Source organism: Vipera ursinii (assembly GCF_947247035.1).
Source record: "Vipera ursinii genome assembly, chromosome: 6".
NCBI classification, from domain to species: Eukaryota; Metazoa; Chordata; class Lepidosauria; order Squamata; family Viperidae; genus Vipera; species Vipera ursinii.
In genome coordinates this window covers 89,647,295-89,661,306 of record NC_139515.1, presented here as the reverse complement: position 1 = coordinate 89,661,306, position 14,012 = coordinate 89,647,295, and the positions used below count along the sequence as shown (strand labels likewise).

Below are 14,012 nucleotides of genomic sequence, written 5' to 3'. Positions count from 1 at the left end.
GTGTGTGTGTGATACGATCCCCTTTTGCGACCTCCTGACCAGCAAAGTGAATGGGGAAAGCCAGATTCACTTAACAACCGGGTGACTAACTTAACAGCCGCAGTGATTCAGTTAACAACTGTGGCAAGGAAGGTCGTAAAATGGGAGAAACAAATGTCTCATTTAGGAACCGGAATTCTGGGTGCCATCGGTGGTCGTAAGTGGAGGGCCGCCTGGTCTTCTGGAGCTGCTTCCCAATGTTACCTGGATGTCCTCGCCTCGGAGAAGGCTTCTGCCGCCCCCCCTGGCTCCTGCTGGGTCAGGAGGGGGGGGTCTCCTCATCCTCCAGGTCCACCGCCATTTGCAAGGGGGGGGAAGAGAGAGAGAGAGAGAGGGAGGAGGCAGGCGTGGGATGAGGAGAGAGTGAGGAGGAGGAGGAGGGAGTAAGGTCATAGTTACCCAGCTGATGAGGTGAGCCATGGAGAGCTGGGCATGAATGCTCATGCAAGAGATGAGCGAGAGGCAGCACAGAGCAGCCGGCTGGCGGAGAGACAGAGACGTCACCAGAGAAGGCGAAGCCCAGCAAATTAAGCCCCCCCTGGCTTAATTCCCAAGCCCCCCACCCAAGTTTCCCAAGGTGGACAGAACACATTCTCCCGTGCCCCCACATTCCCCCCCTCCTCTACTGGTGTTCCTCCACTTAGGGCCACACTGGAGCCCAAACTTTCCATCGCTAAATGAGACATTTGAGCTCTGCCCTATTTGACGAGCGTTCTGGCCACTGTCGTTAAGTGGATCACCGCAAGAGTTAGCAACAGGGTTGTTAAGTGGGTTGCGCGCGACCTCCCTGAATCCGGGGGACGGGCCCCCCTCCCCTCTGCTTGGATTCCTTCCCGGCCTCCGGTCACCAATTGGGGAGGGAGGATCTCGGAGGGCGGCTTAAGCCAAACCGCTTTGTGCCAAGCCGCAGCAGGAGGCGTTTCCACACAACCGCCCGGCTGATGCGCAAAGCCGCTTCGGGCTGGGACGGTGCCCACCATGCTGGACCCGTTCCTCGTCCCAGGAGATCCACGGAAAGCAACGGGATTCCAGACATGATCCCTGGAGCGATGGGCACTGAGCGGACAGACGGACGGACGGAGAGACCAACTTCCCCTAAGCTTTCGGATCAGGACGCCAAGCGCAGGGCGGGGGAGCCCCAGGGTGCCTCTGAAGGGCCTCCGGTTTATGATGAGGCCCCAAAGGTGCTTTTCCCAAAAGGCAGCTGGGCGTTCTTGGCCCCTTTTTCCTTTGAAAAAGCGCCCTGGGGACCCCCACAGGCCCCGCCCAATGCCGCCCCCGCTCTGAAGTGAAACCCTGCAGACCATCGCTCAGCCCGCCAGCCCCGAAGGAAGGGGGTTACACAAAAGGAACCCACCAGGTTCCCCCTCCTGTCCCCAGCGGGATGGGGGTCCAGGGAAGGGGCTGAAAGAGGGGGACCCTCCTGGTGAAAAGGCCGGGCTGCCGGACTCCCCCTCCGTCCTGGTTACACTGAGGAAGTAACTCTGGGTCTTGATGCAAAGTGGGGGTCCCCAGGGGGCTGCAGCTGGGGTGGCGCTTGAGGGGGGAATTGCCTTTGAGCCAATGTTGGCTGAAAGGGACTACAAAGCCCCCCTTTCTTTGCCCCCCCCCCGCTCAGGCTAACCCCAGAGCCCTCGTTCCACGTTTCCCCCTGCATCTCCCTTGCAGCAGCAGCCCCAGATGCCTCTTTGCCTCTCTCTTGGGGCGGGGGGGGGGGCTTCTTTCTCTCCTGCAGCCCCCTGACAAGCAGCTGCACCAAAGGCTGCTTTGAGCGAGGCCTCCTCCGTCGCCATGGCAGTGCGAAACCCTCCCGTCTCCGAGCCACGGCCGGCTGATCGGCTGGCTGCTCCAAGGGGCCCTGGAGCCCCCTCCTCCTACTGGCAGCCCACCCATCCTTGCCGGCAGAGGATCCACTCCAGCTTCCCCCGGTCCCAGATCTGCTTTGCACAGCCGCCCTGGAGGAGGAGATCAGCCGGGCCGGCTTAGATCACAGGCAGCTTCGTAAGCCTCCTTATTGGGCCTGGAAGCTGAGATCCCCCAGCCCCCCCACCCTGGGCCTTTGCCAGGGGGGCCAGAGGGGAGGGGTCTCACGGCTCAGGTCACCGGCTGTGAACTTGGCCAACTGCTGGGGCCTTGCAGCTCCCCGGGGAGCAGAAGAGCCCCTGCATTTTCACAGAGGAGGGGGACCGTCTTTTATTTGCAAGACTGAAGAATTGCAGGCAGTCCTCGTTAGGTGTTCTTGTGCCGGCCACGGCAGTTCCTTAAAAGGTCACCAGGTGGGAGCAAAGAGGCACCTCCAGCCCCTGCAGCCCCATTGGAGAGAGCTAGTGGCCCTCCGGCCCCCTCACTCTCATTGGTACGGGAGGGGCCGGGGACCCCCATAAAAGCCCCTGCGCAGGGGCTGCTCTTCGGCTCTCCGTCTAGCTCCCTCTGGGACCGATCCATGGGCTCAACCCAGGCATGGCTGCCTCCGTGCCAGGAACTCTTTCCTCTGCTTTATCTTTAAACAAAGCTTCACCCGATTGCATCCCTGCGTGGTGCCTTTTCCTTGGAAGCGCCTCAACGAACCATTGGCCTTGTGAGGACTCTCACAGTCCTCGACTTACAACGGTTCAATTAGCGACCGTCTGAAGTCACAACAGTACTGGAAAAAGTGACTCAGGACCGTTTTTCACACGACCATCGCAGCGTTCCCCCGCGGGGACAGGATCAGAATTCAGACCGTTGGCAACCGACTCATATTTATGACGGTCGCCGTGACCCGGGGACCTGCCGACGAAGCCAGATTCACTTAACGACCGGGAACAAAACTCACTTGACAAACGTCTCGCTAAGCAACAGGTATTTTGGGCTGAAGTCGAGGACTGCCCGGTGCCCAGCCGATGAGGGCATCCTAGCCTCCCTGGCTCCAACTTCCTTGGGGAAGGTGCCGAGTTCAAAGCACGCGCGGCGGAGCTTCCTGCCAGCCTGAGCTGCCTTTTCAAAGGCTCCTTTGCCTTTCATGCCAGCGTGGGAGTTTCTCCAGCGTGGTGACTAATCCGTGTTTGTGGCACGTCCCTCCCCTCGCTGGAAGAGTAGGAGTAGCGCTGCTCTCCCTCCCGGATGCCTCGTGGGCTCGTGGCAAGCGAGGGGCGCAGCCAGGCAATCCCTCCGACGTGCCGCCCACCGTCCCTTGCGGACTCGGGCGCTTTGCCGGCAGGCTCAAGGAGCTTCGGTTGGCTGGAGGAATTGAGGGGGGCACCGCCCAAGGACTGCGGCCGTGGTTGCGTCTCCAGGAGGAGGCCAGCCCGGCCCCCAGCGAGCAAAGGCCCAGGAGCAGCAGCCCAGCCAGCTGGCCAGAGCGCCCAGGAAGTGCAGAAAGGGGCCGAGATCCCCAAGGCAGGAGGGGGGAGGGAGGGGGGGAGGGAGGCGCTGGCCCCCTGGCTGGGTTCCCGTCCAGCCAGCGAGGTGGGATTCTTCCCCAGATCTCCTCCCGGGGGCCAAGCCCCCTCCCGCACCCCCAGATCCCTGGAGTCACGACTCTGGATCCAGCAAGTTCCCCCAACTCTTTGGCGCCTTCTCCTCCATTACATAATGGGTGACAGCTGGTCCTCGGCTTACGACAGTTCATTTAGCGACCGTTCAAACTCACAACGGCACTGAAAAAAGGGACTTTTTTGACGCTCACGACCTTTGCGGCATCCACATTCAAACACTTGGCCACTGACTCGTATTTATGACGGTCACCCCTTCCCCGGGCGGGGAGGGGGGGGGTCACGTGATCCCCTTTTGCGACTTTCTGATCAGCAAAGCCAAAGGGGGAAGCCGGATTCACTTAACGGCCGAGTTACTAATTTATCAACTGCAGCGACTGTTAAGCGATTCGCTTAACAGCTGAGGCAAGAAAGGTCGCGAAATGGGGCAAAGCTCACCAAGCGTTGGGCTCATTTGTGGTCGCAAGTCAGGGACTTCCTGAACATGGCTCCTCTCTGGAGGAGCAGCCTCCCATCTTTTCCTGCCAAGGGGCTGATCTGCTTCGGCCTCCTTTTGCGCTGTTCCTCCAGGCGACTCTTCCCAGCCCGGGCCCGGCTGCCTCCCCTCCCTCGCGGCCCTTCCCTCCAGTGACGCAGCAGCCTCTTCAGCCTCTTCGCCAGCTCCTCCCTTCCCTCGACGGCCAGCCAGAGGCTCCTGCCCCCCCCAGCCCCCCCCAGTGGGTCTGTTGGGAGGAGCCCTCGGCAGAGTGGCCCATTCAAGCAGATCCTTACTCCTCTCCCGGTTGTCCCCCCTCTTGGTGCATCAATCTGCCGCGAAGGAGGAGTTCCAGTCTCTCGCCCTTCTGCACGCATGCCACACACGACAGCCCACACGCATGTACAAATAGAGGACGCCTGCCTGCCTGCCTGCCAGATGGGTCACGCCAGCTGCCCCCCAGGCCTGCGTTACAACCGTTTGCTTAGGGACCGTTCAGAGTTACAAGGGACTTGTTACGACCGCTTTTCACACAGGACTCGCCTGATCGAACTTCCAGCCCTTGGCAGCCGGTTCATACTTACGACGGTCGCAGCCTCCCGGGTTCGGGCGATCCCCTTTTGCGACCGTCCAACAAGCAAAGCCAATGGACAGGCCGGATTCACTTAACGACCAAGTTCCTAACCTAACACCTGCGGTGATTCACTTAACAACCGTGGCAACAGAAGGTTATAAGATGGGGCAAAGCTTACCTAACAACCGTCTCGCTTAGCAAAAGACATTTTGGGCTCGACATGGTCGTAATCCGAGGACCACCTGTGCTCCAGCCCAAGGAGACGCTTCTTGAAGTTCAACCGTGCAAAGCTTAGGCCTCTGCTGGCTCTTCCCTGGCCCTCCCCCTCCGCTCACGAAGGCCCAGCCTGGCACTCGGCTCTTCTGCCAGGGGCCCCTGTTTCCACAACAGGCAACCGGGGACCGGCCACGAGGGCCCCCTGGGGCCCCAACACGACTCCCCTTTTCAGGTCCCAGAGCAGCTGCCAGCCAGATACAGCCCCCCCCCCATCTCAGCTCCTTCTGCCGCCTTCTCCCACGTTGAGCGCCAGAGGGAGAGACCTGAGCTCCAAGAGGCAGAAGGACGGACAGACGGATGATCCACCGACTCTCAGCAATCGGGCAGACACGGACCGGCTTTGTAAAAGACACTTCACTGGGCTGGCGGAAGACTTAACAGGTTCACCTGGGAACCCGCCTCACGGGCTTCACGTTAATGCTGGCCAGCTCTTGCCCGGGCTTATCGTGCTGTGTGCGCTTGGGCCACCTCACGCCTGCAGCAGATTCAGAAGCCGGGTAATTTATTCGGCACGTTCTAAGGAGGCACCAGGTGGCCGATCCTTGGATTTGCCTAGTTCTGAAGCCAGGATTCAGAGAGGATTTTTCCTTGCTCCTGACTGTGGCAAACTACTCCTGGTTGTTACAGCTCCAAGTCTCCCCCACTCCACACTGTCAGAATTAAAAGAACGTGTGTGTGTGTGTGTGACCTGGTCCAACAGAAGACTTTGATTGTGCAGCATCTTCAAGGACATCCCTTGCAGGAGGCAAGCCCCATCCCCGGCCATCCCATCGTCCCTCCCTCTCCGTCCCACCCTCGCCCTTTCCCTCAGCCATCAGTCTGACTTGTGTAAATATACATTCTGGGGAAGAAGGGGGGGGGGGAGCCTCAGCAGCTGCCGTTCTCATCTGACATGTCACGGCTGGACTGCTGGACCGGTCCACGCCACATCCTCAGTGGATGACGGAGTCCCTGCAGCACACGGGGACTGCGTGTGTTTGTGCAGCCCAGCCCGTGCGCAACGGCACGGTCCGGGGAAATAGCAGGTAGCCGTGGCTCTTGAAAGCCAAATCGTGGTGGGGACCACATCAAACCACATTGGGGGGGATTTACCCTCGCTCCCGTTCTGGCCTGATTCAGCACCTGGCTGCGGGCAACTCTTGGCCGTTAGAGCTGCAAGCAGGAGCAGCGCTTAAGATGGGCGATGCCGTTCTGCTAGCCTGGCAGCACAGACGGAGGGCATTAGCCCTCTTTCCCTGGCAATTCCTCCTTGCTGCTCTGCTTTGTGCAAACCTAGTTCTCCGTTCTCCTGCCAAGGTCTTGGCCCAAGTCTAGAACTTTCCCGGAGAGCCCTCGGTGCCAGCAAGACCCCAGCCCCCCTCCCTTCTTGAACCCAAATGAACCCGGGACGCCAAAACGGAGCAAGAGCAGCGAGACGGACTCTGTCTGCGTGCAGAAGACCAATGAAACGACAATGGCCAGTTTGGACGGATGTCACCAAAAGGGGCCCTGGCCTCACAAGACGACCGGCCAGGAATGCTCTTGGCCACTTTGCGCTTGGAGAGAGCTGCAAGCCGTGCTGGACTCAGACCCCGGTCGGGAGAGGGGCTCTGGACGCCTCCAAGGGCCGGGCCGGGCTTGCTCGGATGCTGGCCCAGCCAGGAGCGCATCAGGCAGGCCCCGCGTGCCCCACACCAACACCCCCTTCTGGTTTCACAGGGGCCTCCGGATAGGACAACCACCCAAGGGGAACCGCAGGACCATCTTTGCAACACAACCGCCTGCCTGCACAGCCAGCGCTGCAGGGATGAGTGGGCGCACCGATGCACCGGGTTCCAGAAGGTGCTGTGAGCAAACAAGGGGCACCCGCAGTGTGCAGCACAACCTGACTGGACTGCCTGTGGGGAAGGCCCTCCTGAGTCAGCCCGGCCAAGAACAGCAGCCCAGCCAGCTGGCCAAGAGGCCACGGCTGCCCACAGGGAGGCCAGAGATCGAAGAAGAGCAACGCCCCTCGGAGGGGCAGAAAGCGCAGAACGTAGCTGAGGCTCCCAAGCGGACGGGGCAAATGGAGCCTCTGGCTGGGTCCACCTCCACCCAGATCTTGCCCTGGGGCCCAAGCCCCCTCCTGCAGCCCTAGAGCTCTCGTGTGCCAACTCTGGACTCTTCCCCATCTGTTGCATGCTCACATGCCACACGCACGTGTGTGTGCATGCACACAGAGGTGCCTCAATTCCCGTCTGTTGGAAGATGCTGGGAAACATGCAACTGATCCCCGGCCTCAAGGTCTCCCCGTGGGCAATTCACATGTTACCGCATCTCGCCGGTCTCTCCTCGGTCAGGGCCATTTATATGCCGATTTGTCACGCTCAACCCAACCAATCCAGAGAGATAACGGCTCTTCACACAACACAGCTCGCCTGGTTACAGACTTAGCCAATGTTCTGGGTTTATTTCACAGGGCCAGCCGCACCCAAAGGCTAACCGAGATCGAAGCTAACCAGGGTTAGCGTGTCCATGGAGGGCTCCCGGTGCGTTTTTCATGACGAGATGAAGGCCTTTGGGCAAATTCGCCAACCGGCTGCCCTGGGACTGGAAGGGCAGCAACGAAGCAGGGACCCTCCCCTCCAACGCCAGAGGGGATCTCTCTGCGCCCCCCAATAGAAGAGACCGGTGATGCCCCCCCCCCCCCCCGAGTCCTACTGGGCCTTTTCTCTCGCCTCGACTCATCCCAGGAAGGAAACCAAGCGCCCTTCCCCACCTTGGGAACCCTGCGCCCGGAGGGACGGGGGAGGGAGAGGAGGGCTCACCCTTGACGGCTTCTCCGCGGTTGAGCTGGATCTCGCCCTCGCCCTGCGGCGCGTGGCTCTTCACGGCGATGAACCGGCGGCCGGGCACGGCGCTGTACAGCTTCTTCTTCGGGCCCCGCAGCGGGGCCGGCGCGGCGTGCGGGGTGTGCTCCACGCCCGGCCCGGCGCCCGGCGCCCCCCCGGGACCGCTGCCGCTCCCGCCGGGGCTGTAAACGAAGACATAGGTTACGCTGCTCAGGCCGGGCGCGGGCGGGGGCCGGAGCACCATGGGCGCGGCGCGGGGGCTCCGGCGGGCCGGGCGGACGGACGGCGAGACGGGGGGGGCGGCGGCCTCTCCTGCGGCCCTCCGCCGGGCAGCTCAGGGCATGGCGGCCGGCCGGGGGGGGCGCGGCCGCCGGGAGCCGCCCCCGCAGCCCGCTGGCCCGGCCGGGGCGCCGCCGGCGCGGTGGGGCTGCTGGGCACGGGCGCCGACGCTGCCTCCGGCTCGGCCCAACGACCCCTCCGACGGCGGCAGCAGCGGCGGCGGCGGCAGCGCCATGGCTCGCCCGCCGCTCCGCTCGCCCGCCCGGCTGGGGGGCTCAGGGGCCGCCCGCGGGACGCTGCCGCCCGGCCCCGCTGCGCCGCCGCTGCCGCCGCTGGCCGCGCATGAGGGCGGCGGGAGGCGCTCGCTCGGCTGCCGGCAGCCCCGGCCGGCCTGGCTCGCCGGCTCCGGCTGCCTCCCCGGCCGCGGCTGCCTCGGCTCGCCCGCCCGCCCGCCGCTCCTCCCCTCGGCTGGGCGGGGACCCTCCGGGCCCTCCCCCGCCGCGCGCCCGCCCAACCCCCCCCGCCCCCCGCGGACGGCGGACTCGGGCCGGCGGTGGGACGGAGGGGAGGGGCGCGCCCCGCCCAGAAGGCGACCGGCCTTTCCCGGGCCAGGCAAGAGCCCGAAGGGGCGTCCCGGTCGGTCCGAGCCTCGGAGCTCCCCGCCCCTCCTGACCCCCGTCCCGCCCGGGAGTGGTCGGCCTGCCTTTGCCCGAGGGGTTCGGCTCCCCAGCCCTGTCCCCTCCAGCTGGCTTTCCTGGTGGCCTCCCATCCCGATTTGCCCAAGTTCCCTTTTTAAATCAGCCACCCAACCGGGGTCTGCCCTAGACAAGGGATGGGTTCTCCCGCTGACCGAAGGAATGAAGGATGTGACGGCTTATCGGGGTGACCTGGGACTCCCTGCCCCCTCCCCCAATCTCTCGTGGTAGTACGGATGGTCTGACTTGGTGCAGGTTTTCCTCCCAAGCCTTTTTCAAGTCCTGTGCAGGACCTTTCTCCCCCCCCCCCAGCCTCACGCGACCTCCAGACGCCCCCCTCCCCAACAGAGAACCCCAAAGGACCGCCTGCTTTGCTGACCCACACCCCAACACACAAGAGGGTGACAACAGCCCCCGTCCCTCCTTGCAAGCACACCCACGCTCTCCCCATAAGCACAAACCAGTGAACCCATTAAGCCCAGTCCGTGCTGGGCCAGATTGGCTCATCTCTGCCACTAACAACCCCCCACCCCCAAGCTGGCTTGGCTGTGCCAGGGGCAGCGGGTTCAAATCAGCAACCATCCTGCCAAGCAGCAACCACTAAAGGGGGGGTGGGGAGGCAGAAAATCGGCTCAGGGCTTCCAGAAACCCTTTGCGCCCCCCAGGTACCTGCCCTGCCCCCCACCCTCCCCATCCCAGGCTGACCAGCTCTGGCCATGGTAGGTTCCAAGCGGAATATGACAAACAAGGGTGGTGTGGGGGAGGGGAGGCCCAGGAAAGCCTGAACTGATCTATTCAGAAGAGAGGAAGCTTCTTGGATGAGAAGCGAAACGTTTTCAAAGGAAAAAAATAATAATAAGGTCGAGTCGCCTTTTGGGAGAAAAACACCTTTGGGGAAAGCCACTCAGGGTGGGGGCCCATCAAAAACGAGCACAAGCGCTTTAAGGCGAAATGCACCCGTCCATGGTGCACCGCCCTCCAAAAAGGCAGCCGGAGAAAGGACACAACTGCGAGCCAGGGTGACGCTCACCCAGGGTTAATTTGGAGAGGAAGGGCGGGAGGGGGGGGAGTCCTTATCACCATTCATTTAGCCTGTATTTAAAATTCAAATAGCACTGGAAAAGTGACTCGTGACCAGTCCTCACACTTATGACCATTGCAGCAGGAGAGAAATTCAGCTGCCTGGCAACGGGCGTGTGCTTACACGGCGGCCGTGTCCCCTGGTCATGTGATCGCCATTTACCACCTTCCCAGCTGGCAATCGGGGAAGATGATTTGCTTAGTGACTGCGTGATTCACTTAACAACTGCAGCGATTCATTTACACACCCTAGCAAAAAAAAGGTGGTAAAATCAGGACTGACTCACTCGCTCGGTCAGCAACGGAAATTCTGGTCACGACTGTCGTCGTAAGTGGAGGACTATTCTCCTGGGAGCTCTGGCACCCCACGAAGTCACAATATTTGCCACAGCCGCAGGGCCGCAGCCTGACCCACGTGCCCATAATCCACGTCCTGCCAAGTGCGGAGTTGGGGCAAAAGCGTGCCCCTGTTTGACCCCACCCCTCAAAGGAAGAGCCGGAGGGTCCACGGCAAAGCCGAAGGCGCTTAAGGGACCGAAGGGCCTTTTCTGAGCAGAGGGACAACGGAGGGACAACCCTTTCAGGGTCAACACAACGCAGCACAACCGCTCTCAGGTGAACTACAACTCCCAGTGCTATACTCACGGAGGAGAACAGGAGCTGTAGCAAAACAGCTGTGACATTTATTATACACCTTTATAAAGTCACCCAACTCTGGATGGTGTTCAGGTTAAAAACACAGTTCAACGAGAGGCCATTATTAACATTATTATCCTCTTTTAAGATGACTGTAACTGGAAGAACGGTGCTGGAGAGGACTCAATCAATCAATCAATCAGAATAGAACCGGAAGGGACCATGGAGGTCGTCTAGTCCAACCCCCTGCCCAAGGAGGAGACCCTGGACAAGTAGCTGTCCAGTCTCTTCTTAAAAACCTCCAGTGATGGAGCGACAACAACGTCTGGAATCAAGATGTTCCACTGGCTAATAGTTCTCACTGTCAGGCAATCCCTCCTTAACGCTCTTAATTCTCTCGAGAGTCCCTCGGACTGCAAGGAGATCCAGTCAGTCGATCCTAAAGGAAATCCCCGACTGTCCTTTGGAAGGACAGATCCTGAAGCTCAAACACTTTGGCCTCCGAAAGGAGGAGAGGGGGCTCCTTGGAAAAGACCCCGATGCTGGGAAAGAGGGAAGGCAAAGGGAGAAGCCGACGGCAGGAGGAGGAGGGGGGGGTTAGATGGGGTCTTCGATGCAAAGAACGTGAACTTGGGCAGAGTCTGGGAGATGGGGGAGGAACGTCTGTGTGTGTGTGTGTGTGTGTGCGTGTGCGCGTGCGCGTGCCTGGCATGTTCTGGACCTTGACTGCCTCTATACTCTTCACTGTGGCCCTCAAAACGTTCTTGTGAGCAATTCCTCCTCAACACGGGCTTAAACAGGGCTGCTGGCCAGCTGTTTGCCCACAGAGTAGCAGTGGGAGAGGAGTTTGCAGTGAACGTCCTTTGTGGCACGAGGCCTGTTCTTGCTGCAGTCTCCTCCTTCATCTGGGCTCTTCGGCGTGTCCAGTCCCTTTCCAGGAGCTGCACAAGCAGCTTCCTCTTGGCCAGACTTGTCAGCTGGACTTGAAGGGGGAAAGAAAGGGCAGCCTGAATCAGGGTGTGTGTGTGTGTGTGTGTGTGTGTGTGTGTGCGTTGCTTGTCTCCACGGTGCGCATTCTCACAAGCAGCTCGCAGAAAACTGAGGCTGGAAAAGCTGTGGGGAGGCCAGCCCGAAGGATGAAGAAGGCAGGTTTAGGCGGGTTAGATGGTCAAAATTGTCATTGTGGCACTCTCTTGGTCCACGGCTTCTCAATCACTCCTAAGGGGACCCTCAGGTCTGGGGTGTCCTGAATGCCATAACTCTCCAAGCAGTTGTTAGTCTGGTGTTTCAGTGACCTTTAGGGGGGAAAAATGACCTCTAGATCAAGGATGTCGTACCTAGAGGCGATAAAGTGAAAGAAAATGGATTATCACTTAACTTTTCCCCAAAATGCCCTCCAACAAAAGATGCACTTCTCCAGGGTCACTGAGGAGGGTCCTTCTTATTGTTGTTAGTTGCGAAGTCGTGTCTGACCCATCACGACCCCATGGACGATGTTCCTCCAGGCGTTCCTGTCCTCTACCATCTTCTGGAGTCCATTTAAGCTCAGGCCTCCTGCTTCAGTGACTCCATCCAGCCACCTCTTTCTCTGTCGTCCCCTTCTTCTCTTGCCTTCAACCTTTCCCAGCATGAGGCTCTTCTCCAGTGAGTCCTTCCTTCTCATTAGGTGGCCAAAGGATTTGAGTTTTAGCTTCAGGATCTGGCCTTCTAAAGAGCAGTCAGGGTGGATCTCCTCTAGGACTGACCGGTTTGATCGCCTTGCAGTCCAAGGGACTCGCAGGAGTCTTCTCCAGCACCAGAGTTCAAAGGCCTCAATTCTTTGGCGCTCGGCCTTTCTTATGGTCCAACTTTGACAGCCATACATTGCAACTGGGAAGAACACAGCCTTGACTATACGCACTTTTGTTGACAGGATGATGTCTCTGCTTTTTAGTGTGCTGTCCAGATTTGCCATGGCTTTCCTCCCCAGGAGCAAGCATCTTTTAATTTCTTGGCTACAGTCCCCATCTGCAGTGATCTTGGAGCCCAGGAAAATAAAATCTGTCACTACCTCCATTTCTTCCCCATCTATTTGCCAGGAATGGAGAGGGCTGGATGCCATGATCTTGGGTTTTATTGATGTTGAGTTTCAAGGTCCTTCTTAAGAGATGCCCAAATCAGAGCTATGCTGGAAATCCTTCCAGGCCCAGCAAAGGTGTCCTGGCCCTAGCAGCATCTTTCCACCGAGACCAGGGCCTGTGGTCCACCTCTTGAGATAAGGCCGTCTTCGGCACCTACAGATCCCTTCTCCAATTTGTCTTCTGGAGACAAGGACGCTGCCGTTGCGCGAGAAGGCTAGTTCCCCAGTTCTCCTCTCTCCTTTGGGAGTGACGGAAGGTGCCTGAACTGGCTCAGCTCAAAGGTCCTGGGCGTCTTTGGGGATGTGGCTTTGGGTCAAAGAGGGCGCTCCGCTTTCTTCAGATTCCAGATGGGAGGAGCAAACCTGGATACGGGCAACCGTCCCTCGGTCCACATTTGTGAGTTTCATGGAAGTCACTCGGTTAGAGCAGCCCTTGGACTTCTCCAGCCTCAGAACTAAGAAGAATATGGGGAGCTCAGGGTTGAAGTGTGGGGTCCCTGGTGCTCTCTGAGCTTGGCTCCTGCAGATGTTTCATAGCCCAACTAGGGAACATCATCAGTGCTTGAAGGACGTGGGGTTTGCTCTCTACTAGTGGTTTGCCCAGCGGTGGGAGGGGTTTCGGTGGGTCCTCGATTAGGCTGTTGTTTAGTATGTGATTGTCTGTGTTGGGTAGTTCCTTCCACCTCAGAACTCTTCTCCTGAGTTGAAGCTCCTCAGCTCAAGGTCGCAGGTGAGGACATGGCTGCTGGAGAGCTTGTGGAAGGGGAGGGGAACACAAGACAGACACCAACAACAGGGAAAGGGATCTGCTGGTAGGTTATCCCATAAATGGCAACACGGTCCAGGTGGCAGGAAGCCTGGGAAGGAACTGCACCAATTTAAGTTTCCATTTTCATGAACTCACTAATAAACTGAAGGCTGGAAAAGCTTCTTGTCATTTCCAAGACTCTAAATTTACCCCGAGTGCCAACAAAGACCGTGTAATTCCTGCTTTCTGGGTCTTGCACGAGGTGTGAGAAATCGCCAGGGAGGTGCGAAGTCTCCAAGTTCAGTGCCGGGAAAGACCTTCCGAACTCAGACGTGTACAAAGAGGTGCCTTATTGGCGCAATGTAGCTGCAGACGAGCCTCACGGAACAGGGTTACCGTTTACCGAAAGGCTTACGTTTTTATATAACTCTATCTGTGCACATACGCCCGTTTTCATTTCAAAAATCAGCTCCCTCTTTATTTTTTAAAGATAACTTTCTGCCTTGTTTATCTTTTGCTGCTTGTTTGCTTTTGATGTTCGGATCACAACAGCAGAAAAGCAAGAAATGAAAAGGTCGGGAACAGAAGGCAAGATAACAGAAGGCCTCTTTGGGCACTTCAGAAAGAAAAGCCGAGTGGGGAAAAAACCCTCCCATTTTTCAAGAGCTTATTTCTGTTTCCAGCTGATAAGCCGAGGGACCCCATAAAGAGCCACTAATTGCGCAAACATTTAGATCAAGAAGCCAGGCCGCCCTGGGAAGCTGGGTCGAACATGGGCACGGAGGGCAGACGCCCGTAAGGGGCCTCC

The 14,012-nt window shown here is 59.1% G+C and overlaps 1 protein-coding gene across 1 annotated transcript in view; it reads right to left on the bottom strand.

Annotated features, from left to right (window-relative positions):
- SHANK3 (SH3 and multiple ankyrin repeat domains 3) overlaps positions 1 to 14,012 on the bottom strand; it is a gene marked incomplete at both ends in the record, with an annotated part of 484,200 nt that overhangs the window by 85,017 nt on the left and 385,171 nt on the right. Inside the window, one exon of the mRNA XM_083365407.1 lies at positions 7,624 to 7,829. Coding sequence (XP_083221533.1) covers positions 7,624 to 7,829 — 206 coding nt within the window. The remainder of the gene's footprint in view (positions 1 to 7,623; positions 7,830 to 14,012) is intronic.